This window comes from Myodes glareolus, chromosome X (genome assembly GCF_982192425.1).
Source record: "Myodes glareolus chromosome X, mMyoGla1.1, whole genome shotgun sequence".
In the NCBI taxonomy this organism is placed as follows: domain Eukaryota; kingdom Metazoa; phylum Chordata; class Mammalia; order Rodentia; family Cricetidae; genus Myodes; species Myodes glareolus.
Window position 1 is genome coordinate 124139760 of NC_142053.1, and position 11379 is coordinate 124151138.

Below are 11379 nucleotides of genomic sequence, written 5' to 3' on the forward strand. Positions count from 1 at the left end.
TGCTCACAGAGATCCATAGCCTCTACTTCCCGAGTGCTAGGACTAAAGATATGCACCACCACCACCACCACCACCACCACCACCACCACCACCACCACCATCTGGCTTTATTTCAGTTCTTGATTTAAAATTTTATTTTATGATGCATGATTCTTGGGTATCAAAGCACTTTGGAATAGACCGAAAATATCAAACTCTGCCAGCTCTTCGAAACAGGTCAGGAGTGATGCAGGCTCTGTTATAGCTCATTCACACTTAATCACAGTAAGTAAACATGAGAGAGGGGACCCAGATGAAATAGCCTGGTAATGCTGTGTAATCTTTTTTTTTTTTTAAAAAATTCATGTGTTTGTGTGTGTGGTGTGTACACATGTATGTTCATGCACGTGGGCACAAGTCTATGTGCAAGTGTGTGTGGCGGCCCAGGGTTGATAGCAGCGATCTTTCTTAATTATATGCTTACCTTAGTCTTGGAGTCAGGATCTCTCAGTCAGTCCCAGGTATGAGTAGTCTTAGTCGCCAGCTTACACCAGGGATTCCCCTCTCTGCCTTTTGACAGGCAACACTCTGAACCCACTCAGCATTTAGTTGGCTTCTGGGGATTAAACTCTGGTCTTCATGCTGATATGGCAAGGGCTTGTACCACTGAGTCCTCACCAAAGCCTATTTTCAATCCTAAATCCTGGCTTAAATCACAATTTCTCTTGTATAGAGAAATTCTCTGCATAACTCTGCTATGTATTCATTTATATACTGTAATTTCATCATTCATGATTATTTAATAACATGCATGATTTTTTTCAACAACTGTGATGTAAATCTTTTTCTTAGTATTAAGGAATTTTTATTTCAAGTTTATAAAAATACTTTATTCTAAAGACACTTAGTAGGACTTAAACATCTTACTTCATGATTATACTAAGAAGACAGTGTTCAGCACATTATAGAGGCATATTTAACAGCCATGACAATGCATATTGTTTGGTGGATGGGGTAGTGTAGGACATGATTCAACATTTTACCTAAATATTATATAAATTGGATTTTTCTCTAAGAATGAGATGAACAGCATTTCACGAAGGTCACAAATATATATGAACTATGAACTTACAACAGAGTCATTTAAAATATATGAACATATAACTAGTCTTTATATTACTTACTATTTTACAATGTCTTTTTAAAAATCTAGTTCCATGATAGATTTTCCTTTTTAAAAATGTCTTTAACATATAATCTTAGCAGTCCATATTTTTCTGAAATACAAGCAAATACCTAATAGTAAGGTCCAAAATGAGAAGAATTACCCTCTCCAGGAGAGGGAGGGGTAGGGGGTAGGGGAGGGGGTGATGGTGGTAGGGCGTATGGTAAATTAAGTAAGGGATGAGGGGCCATGTTAGGTGCAGTCCACCCCATACTTACAAAAGGGGGTGGGAGTGGGGGAGGGAGTGAAAATTTATGCATATCAAACATGGGAGGGGGAAAAGGATAGTAGGGCATGACAGGATTATCTTGTCTCTGAGGTGGAAATCCCAAAGTCTCTTGAGATGCCATTTGATCTGAGTTATACAACTGCTGAGGTGGAGGCCTGCTGTGGTTTCCTCTGGAATATCTGCCCCTGGGAAAGCCTCTTGTGAATTCCCTGTTGTGATATCCCCTTGAATATTCTGAAGGAGAGCCATAAGCATTCCAATTCTGATGCACTTCACCAAAATCTTCACCTGACTCATTCAATTCGGATTTGAGTTTTTTCTGCCCTTGAATCTGAGACTTTTTCCTTTGTTTGCCTTCTTTTTCTTTTTCATCATCACTAAAATCCAAAGCTTCTGGAGGTGGTTTCTGATCATTCTTCCAAGAGGCATCCGATCCTCTGTCCTGTTTGAGTTTTTCTAGAAATATATACTGAGTGAAGTCTTTCATAGATGGAGCAAAATACATAGTATCCTTTATTTTGATGCCTTTATTCCCAATGTGGTTTGAAGAATTAAACCGTAACCCATAAAAAGGATGGGCAACAGGTCCAAAGATCTCAAATACCTTCCCTGCTGCTTGTCGATCACTTTTGAAAATGACAGTATCCTCATTAACTGGAGGCATGTTAGTCAGAGACTCAATTATTACTAATTGTTCAGTAATGCTTGAAACATTCCCAAGAGGCTTTAGTTCAATGTCTTCGGGCAGAATAACAGTCACTTCTTCAACAGAGGGCAGTTCCTGATGCGATTAGGTGAGCCTTCACTTTTCAGATATAGTTGTAAAGTAGGATCCAATCTCTGGAGTACTGAGAGCCATGACTGAATTTTTAGTTTTCCTATATATTAAGCAGCAACTCATCTTTTGTTTTAACAGGAAAATTCTTGCTTTCCTTTTCAACTTGTACATCTTCCTCTCCATCTGACAGCACTGGAGGAAGTGACACTGGAAGTGACACTGGAAGAAGATGAAGCTGAGGATGAAGAGGAGGAACTTGAACTATCCGAATCCTTTCACTGTCTGAATCCGATGATTCCGAGGCCTGCAGGGCTGGCGGCGGCTCCGCGGAGTCAGGGCCGGTGACACAGGCCTCGCTTAGGCGTGGCGCTGGGGCTGGCGGCTGCTCCTCTGCCAGCGGGGCCTGCTCCACCTGCTTGGCTTCCTGGGGCTCCTCAGGTGACATCGGCGCCGCGGGCCCCTGGCCAGAGCTGCCGAACTTGAGCGCCTGCAGCTGCTTGGCGGCCTCCACCACCTCAGTGGCTCCGTGCGGGCCTCCTCGGCTGGGGCGGCGATGGAGGCATGTATTAAGGACTTTTTCTATGAAATTGCTGTTAATATATTTTTATATTAGATATCCTTTATCACGATTGTCAAATTTTATTTTTCAATAACTTTAGATTTATTTATTTTATTTTATGTTTATCAGTGTTTTGTCTGAATGTATGTATTGCACTGTATGTGTTCCTGGTGCCTGCTAAGGCCAGAAGAGGGCCTTTGATACTCTGGAACTGGAATTACAGATGAGTGTGAGTCACCATGCGGGTGCTGGGAATTGAACCCAGGTCCTCTAGAGGAACAATAAGTGCTCCAAACTACTGAGTCATCTCTTTAGCTCCATTAAATTTTAATAGAAAGTACTAATATCCTAATAGGATAGCATAGATAATATCCATTTAGAGTTGCTATTTTTTATTTAATGACTAATGACATAGATGTCCCCTCCTGACTGCAGAAGTAAATCAACTCTAGGTGGGCTTGCTAGTACAAGCCTGTAATCCCAGCTACTGAGGAGGTGAGGCAAGAAGTTCACAAGTTCAAGGTCTACCTGAGCAAATTTGATCTCAACTCTTATAATGAAAAGGAAAAAAGAAGAACAAGAACCACCAGGAACCTTGCTCAGTGCTAGGGTGCTTGCCTAGCATGCATGAGACCTGATGTTCTATCCCCAGTAGCACCAAATAATAACAAGTACTAGATCCTATTGGTTGAAAGTGTATTTAAAAGGGTAAAGGATTGAGAAGGCATCGAGAACAAAGAGAGAAATCTTTCCTATCTGGGGATGTCAGAGGACTAGATAAAGAGAAAGTTCCCTCTCAAAAGCAAATATTAATCAAAACTCTGAGAACACTTGTTTTCATACGGACTTCCGGAGGTCACAGAAAAAAGAAGCCGGGAAAATTGGCTTTGTGAAGCCCAATGATAGTAAACGAGGTCTTGTGCAGATAGACCCTGAGCTAGAAGACTGAGCACTTTTTACACATTGTCATTGCAAATGTTGAAGGCTCCTGCTTCTTGTACAAGTATGATGAGCCCGCTTCTGTCAGCCCATAAAGGGTCTGGGCTTTAGAAACAAGTCTCATGTCACTGGCAGAGGGTACTGGATTTGTGTGGCTTTCTCGTTTTTCCATCCGTGTTGGCAGCATGGCCTAAGATGCCTCCCACATGACTTCCTAGTTACATCACCATAGCTCATTACTGAGACCACATCACCAAACAAAAGGACACCTCAGTCCATGCTGCAGAGCTGCTGACAGGGTGCTAATACTGAAGACCACTTGGCACTGATAGCGGGAGTGGAAGGTAGGCGGCAGTGATTAGACCAGTCCCTGACTCAGTAAGGAATAGCTGCAGCGAAGCTCGTGAGGTCTGTTGATGCTGAGGGCTCCTTCTAAGAAAGCAAGACTCTCCACGAGGCTTCCAGAGGAGATCATTAAGTACCCTTGTGGGAGTTTACATTGGATGTGGCTTAATTTGCTTCTCTTACCCTAGGTTCTGCCACAAAAGAAGCAGACATTTTCCACCAGGCACTTCTGGAAGGCAATATGGCAACTGAGGTTTCCTTGACAGTACTAGACACCATATCATTTTTCACCCAGTGCTTCAAGGTAAAGATGAGTTTGAGTTCACCTGGTGGTGTTGAGAGGAAAACATTTTACAGTGTCTACGTGCCAAAGGCAGGGCAGTTTGGTTTGAGATAACCTGGTAGGAGCAATAAGGAAACGCTGTTGGCAAGCCAAGTTTTACTGTGCTCTGGTAAAACCTTGGGAAATGACTAAAACTCAGTCATCCATAGAGTGAAGTGTTCAGACTAAAATGTCCTTAATACTCCTCTGCCTCTCAGATTCTATTGTTTTATATTTGTTTTTAGAATCAGTTTTCTGTCAGGCATGATGACACATGCCCCTGATGTCAGGACTTGGGCAACACAGGCGGGAGGGTAGTCACAAATCTGAGGGTAGCCTGATCTATATAACAAGTTACAGATCAGCCAAGGCTGTGTAGACAAAGGAAGGATATGGGGGGGGGAGTGGGAGAAAGAAGGAAGGGCAGGAGGGTTTTCTTTTATGTTTTTATTAAAATGTCTAGCAATCTTTACTGGAAATCATGAGAAAATCGACCAGCCAAAATACCCATTGTAACAAGATCGCTTATAGGAATAATGTCCAGGCAAATTTACTGGCTGCTCAGGATTTTCTCAGATGTTTTCTCCCTTTCCAAATCATTATTCTTTTGATTTGTAAAATAAAGTAAAAGCAAGTTCGCTTGCAGGCTCATTGGAAGGGGAAACTAAGATAATAGACGTGGGAGTGCTTTGAAAGTAAAAACTACATGAGCATCATGTAAACAGCATTGGTGAGAACCCAAATGCGGAAATCACACCTGCTCTCTCTTCACTTACGGATTATTTTGGGCTGTTTTGGTTGGGCTGTTTGTTTTGCTCTCCTCTTCTTTCATTTTATAAATGTATTTTATTTATTTTACATCCCAACCAAATTTTCCTTTCCCTCCTCTCCTTCCATTCCCCCACCCCACCCCAGTCTCCTCTCTGTCACCCCAATCCTCCCCTCCCTGTTTCTGTTCAGAAAGGGGCAGGCCTCCCGTGGGTATCTATAAAGCATGGATTATCAAGCAGCAGTAGGACTAAGCACCGCCCCTTGTATTAAGGCTGGGCAAGACAATCCAGTATGTTTGCTCCCCTTTCTGACATAATATAGTTAATTGCTTTAGGCTTCCAGATGTAGTGTGGAATCTTGTCACATGCTTCTCAAAGACATTATGAGGAAGAATCGAAAACATTCTAATAAGGAGGTGTAAACTGGGCAGTGGTGACACATGCCTTTAATCCTAGGACTTAAGAGGCAGAGGCAGGCAGATCTCTGTGATCTGGAGTACAGCCTGATTCACAGAATGAATTCTTTTTTTTTGGAAAGTAATTTTATTAAATTATAAAAGTTTCCATTTACGCCCCTCTTCCCAACACCCTCCTACTCCCCCCTCCCTCTCCTCCTCCCTCTTTGTCCCTAAGGGCAGTCAGGGTTTCCTGCCCTGTGGGAAGTTTAAGTTCCTCCCCACTCCCTCCATGTCCAGGAAGGTGAGTATCCAAACAGACTGGATCCCAAAAATCCAGTATATGCAGAGGAAATTAGTCCCAGTGTCATTGTCAATGGCTTCTCAGAAAGACTCCAGGCCAGCCACATTCAGAGAATCCGGCCACATTCAGAGAATCTGGTTGGATCACATGCTCGTTCAGTCGCAGTCCAACTGGCCTTGGTAAACTCTCATTAGATCCGACCCCTTGTATCAGTGGGTGATAGCATCCCTCGCAGTCCTTCGTCATTTTCTTTGTCCTTCTGCTCCTCATTTGGACCTTGGGGGGCTCAGTCCGGTGCTCCAATGTGGGTCTCCGTCTGTATCGCCATCCAATGCCAGATGAAGGATCTATGGTGATAAGCAAAATATTCATCAGTATGGTTATGGGCCAAGGCCGGTTCAAGCACCCTCTCCTCTGTCCAGAGAACAATCTGGGGATCTCTCCTTGGACCTGGGATCCCATATATAATCAAGTTTCCTGTAAACACTAAAATGACTCCCTTAGTTGAAATATATTCTTCCCTGATCCCATATTCATCCTTCCTCCCTTCCCCCCATCCCGGTCAACCAAGCTTTCTCCATTCCTCCCCTACTACCTTCTCTCTAACCCTCTCCCCTTCCAACAACCCTCCCCCCCCATGCACCCAAGGTTACCTGGGACTCTTGACTATTTCCTACCTCGTGGCGGATAGCTAAATAATCTTCATCAGGTTCATCTTCTTATTTAGCTTCTCTAGGATCACGAATAATAGGCTCAAAGACCTTTAATTATGGTTAGAATTCACTTATGAGTGAATACATACCGTGTTCCTCTTTTTGGGTCTGGCTTACCTCACTCAGTAAAGCGTTTTCTATGTCCATCCATTTGCATGCAAAATTCAAGATGTCATTATTTTTTACCGCTGAGTAAAACTCTAATGTGTATATGTTCCACACCTTTTTTAACCATTCTTCTATTGAGGGGCACCTAGGCTGTTTCCAGGTTCTGGCTATTACAAATAGTGCTGCTATGAACATAGTTGAACAAACGCTTTTGTAGTATGTTTGGGAATCTCTAGGGTATATTCCCAGGAGAGGAATTGCTGGGTCCTGAGGGAGGTTGACTCCCAGTTTCCTGAGAAACCGCCACACTGATTTCCACAGTGGCTGCACAAGTTTGCATTCCCATCAACAATGGATGAGTGTTCCCCTCATTCCACATCCTCTCCAGCATAGGCTATCATTGGTGTTTTTGACTTTAGCTATTCTGACAGGTGTAAGATGGTATCTCAAAGTGGTTTTGATTTGCATTTCCCTGATCGCTAAGGAGGTTGAGCATGATCTTAAGTGTCTTCTGGCCATTCGAAGTTCATCTGTTGTGAATTCTCTGTTCAGATCAGTACCCCATTTTTTAATTGGGTTAATTAGAGTTTTAGTGTCTAGTTTCTCGAGTTCTTTGTATATTCTGGAGATCAGAACTTTGTCTGATGAGGGTTTGGTGAAGATCTTCTCCCAGTCAGAAGGCAGCCTTTTTGTCTTACTGACAGTGTCCTTTGCTTTACAGAAGCTTCTCAGTTTCAGCAGGTCCCATTTATTCATTGTTTCTCTTATTGTCTGTGCTACTGGGGTCCTACTTAGGAAGTGGCCTCCTGTGCCTATATCTTGTAGACTACTTCCCACTTTCTCTTCTATCAGGTTCAAAGTGGACAGATTGATGTTGATGTCTTTAATCCATTTGGACTTGAGTTTTGTGCATGGTGATAGATATGGATCTATTTTCATTCTTCTACAGGTTGACATCCAGTTATGCCAGCACCATTTGTTAAAGACGCTTTCCTTCTTCCATTGTATACCTTTAGCTCCCTTGTCAAAAATTAGGTGTTCATAGGTTTGAGGGTTAGTATCTGGGTCTTCTATTCGATTCCATAGGTCGACTTCTCTGTTCTTATGCCAATACCAGGCTGTTTTCAATACTGTAGCTCTGTAATAGAGTTTGAAGTCAGGGATAGTAATGCCTCCAGAAGTTCCTTTATTGTATAAGATTGTTTTGGCTATCCTGGGTTTTTTGTTTTGCCATATAAACTTGATTATTGTTCTCTCAAGGTCTGTGAAGAAGTTTGGTGGGATTTTGATGGGGATTGCATTGAATCTATAGATTGCTTTTGGTAGAATTGCCATTTTTACTCTGTTGATTCTCCCAATCCAAGAGCAGGGGAGGTCTTTCCATTTTCTGGTATCCTCCTCAATTTCTCTTTTCAAAGGCTTAAAGTTCTTGTCAAATAGGTCTTTCACATCCTTGGTTAGAGTAACTCCAAGATATTTTATGCTATTTGTGGCTATCGTGAAAGGTGATGTTTCTCTGATTTCCCTCTCCGTTTCTTTATCCTTTGTGTATAGGAGTGCCACTGATTTTTTGGAGTTGATCTTGTATCCTGCCACGTTACTAAAGGTGTTTATCAGCTGTAGGAGTTCTTTGGTAGAGTTTTTGGGGTCGCTTATGTACACTATCATATCGTCAGCAAATAACGAAAGTTTCACTTCATCCTTTCCAATTCGAATCCCCTTGATCCCCTTATGTTGTCTTATTGCTATTGCTAGAATTTCAAGCACTATATTGAAGAGGTATGGAGAGAGTGGACAGCCTTGTCGTGTTCCTGATTTTAGTGGAAAGGCTTTGAGTTTCTCTCCATTCAATTTGATGGTAGCTGTCGGCTTGCTGTATATTGCTTTTATTATATTTAGGTATGATCCTTGTATCCCCAGTCTCTCCAACACCTTTATCATAAATGGGTGTTGAATTTTGTCAAACGCTTTTTCAGCATCTAATGAAATGATCATATGGTTTTTTTCTTTCAGTTTATTTATATGATGGATTACATTGATAGATTTGCGTATGTTGAACCATCCCTGCATCTCTGGAATGAAGCCTACTTGATCATAATGGATAATTTTTCTAATGTGTTCTTGGATTCGGTTTGCCAGTATTTTATTGAGAATTTTCGTATCGATGTTCATGAGTGAGATTGGCCTGTAATTCTCTTTCTTGGTTGTGTCTTTGTGTGGTTTTGGTATTAGGGTGACTGTAGCTTCATAAAAGGAGTTTGGCAGTGACTTTTCTTTTTCTATATTGTGGAATACATTAAGGAGTATAGGTATTAGCTCTTCCTGGAAGTTCTGGTAGAATTCTGCATTGAAACCATCTGGTCCTGGGCTTTTTTTGGTAGGGAGATTTTTGATAACAGCTTCTAGTTCTTCACGACTAACAGGTCTATTTAGATTGTTCACCTGTTCTTGGTTAAACTTTGGTATATGGTACTTATCTAAAAAAATGTCCATTTCTTTTACATTTTCCAACTTTGTGGCATATAAACTTTCGTAGTAAGATCTAATGATTCTCTGAATTTACTCTGTGTCTGTGGTTATGTCCCCCTTTTCATTTCTGATCCTATTAATTTGCAAGTTCTCTCTCTGCCGTTTGATTAGTTTGGATAGGGGTTTGTCAATCTTGTTAATTTTCTCCAAGAACCAGCTTTTTGCTTCATTGATTCTTTGAATTGTTTTCTGTGTTTCTATTTTGTTGATTTCAGGCCTCAGTTTGATTATTTCCAGTCTTCTACTCCTCCTGAGTAAATCAGCTTCTTTTTTTTTCTAGAGCTTTCAAGTGTGTTGTTAAGTCTCCAATGTGTGCTTTCTCCATTTTCTTTAGGTGGGCACTTAGTGCTATGAACTTTCCTCTTAGCACTGCTTTCATTGTGTCCCATAGATTTGAATACGTTGTGTCTTTGTTTTCATTATATTCAAGGAAGACTTTAATTTCTTTCTTTATTTCTTCCTTGACCCAGGGGTGATTTAGTAGTTGACTGTTCAACTTCCATGAGTTTGTAGGCTTCCTGGGGGACCATTGTTGTTGAATTCTAATTTTAATCTATGGTGATCTGACAAGACACAGGTGGTTACTAATATTTTTTTGTATCTGTGGAAGTTTGCTTTGTTACCAAGTATGTGGTCAGTTTTTGAGAAGGTTCCATGAGCTGCAGAGAAGAAGGTATACTCTTTCCTATTTGGGTGGAGTGTTCTATAGATGTCTGTTAAGTCCATTTGATTCAGTACAGGATCTAACATTCTGCTGTTTACAAGAAACACACCTCAACCACAAAGACAGACATCTACTCAGAGTAAAGGGTTGGGAAAAGGTTTTCCAAGCAAATGGACCTAAGAAACAAGCAGGTGTGGCCATTCTAATTTCTAACAAAACTGACTTCAATTTAGAATCAATCAGAAGAGATCGAGATGGACATTTTTTACTCATGATAGGAACAATTAATCAGGAGGAAGTCTCAGTCCTGAATATCTATGCCCCTAATATAAAGGCACTCACTTATGTAAAAGAAACACTCCTAGAACTCAAGGCAGTCATCAAACCACACACACTAATAGTAGGAGACTTCAACACACCTCTCTCACCAATGGACAGGTCAATCAGACAGAAACCTAACAGAGAAATAAGAGAATTATTGGAGGTATTGAATCAAATGGACTTAACAGACATCTATAGAACATTCCACCCAAATAGGAAAGAATTTACCTTCTCTGCAGCTCATGGAACCTTCTCGAAAATTGACCACATACTGGGTAACAAATCGAACTTCCACAGATCCAAATAAAATTAGTAACCACCTGTGTCTTGTCAGATCACCATGGAATAAAGTTAGAATTCAACAACAATGCTACCCCCAGGAAGCCAACAAACTCATGGAAGTTGAAGAGTCAACTACTGAATCACCCCTGGGTCAAGGAAGAAATAAAGAAAGAAATTAAAGTCTTCCTTGAATTTAATGAAAATAAAGACACAACATACTCAAACCTATGGGACACTATGAAAGCAGTGCTAAGTTCATAGCACAAAGTGCCCAATTAAAGAAAATGGAGAAAGCACACATTGGAGACTTAACAGCACACCTGAAAGCTCTAGAAAAAAAGAAGCAGATTCACTCAGGAGGAGTAGAAGACTGGAAATAATCAAACTGAGGGCTGAAATCAACAAAATAGAAGCACAGAAAACAATCCAAAAAATCAATGAAACAAAAAGCTGGTTCTTGGAGAAAATCAACAAGATTGACAAACCTCTACCCAAACTAATCAAACGGCAGAGAAAGAACATGCAAATTAATAAGATCAGAAATGAAAAGGGGGACATAACCACAGACACAGAGTAAATTCAGAGAATCATTAGATCTTACTACAGAAGACTGTATGCGACAAAATTGGAAAATGTGGAAGAAATGGACACTTTTTTAGATAAATACAATTTACCAAAATTAAGTCAAGACCAGGTGAACAGTTTTAATAGACCTGTAAGTTGCGAAGAAATAGAGGCTGTCATCAGAAGCCTCCCTACCAAAAAAAGCCCTGGCCCAGATGTTTTCAATGCAGAATTCTATCAGATCTTCCAAGTAGAGTTAATACCTATACTCCTTAATGTGTTTCACAAAATAGAAACAGAGGAGTCATTGCCAAACTCATTTTATGAATCTACAGTCACCCTGATATCCAAAC

The 11379-nt window shown here is 40.9% G+C and overlaps 1 protein-coding gene across 1 annotated transcript; it reads right to left on the reverse strand.

Annotated features, from left to right (window-relative positions):
* Positions 1-1275: 1275 nt before the first annotated feature.
* On the reverse strand, positions 1276-3896 carry LOC125405214 (H/ACA ribonucleoprotein complex non-core subunit NAF1-like). The gene is given in 5 exon segments (XM_087902570.1): positions 1276-2214; positions 2318-2419; positions 2421-2485; positions 2488-2801; positions 3724-3896. Coding segments are annotated over 5 exon segments (1593 nt in total).
* Positions 3897-11379: the final 7483 nt, after the last annotated feature.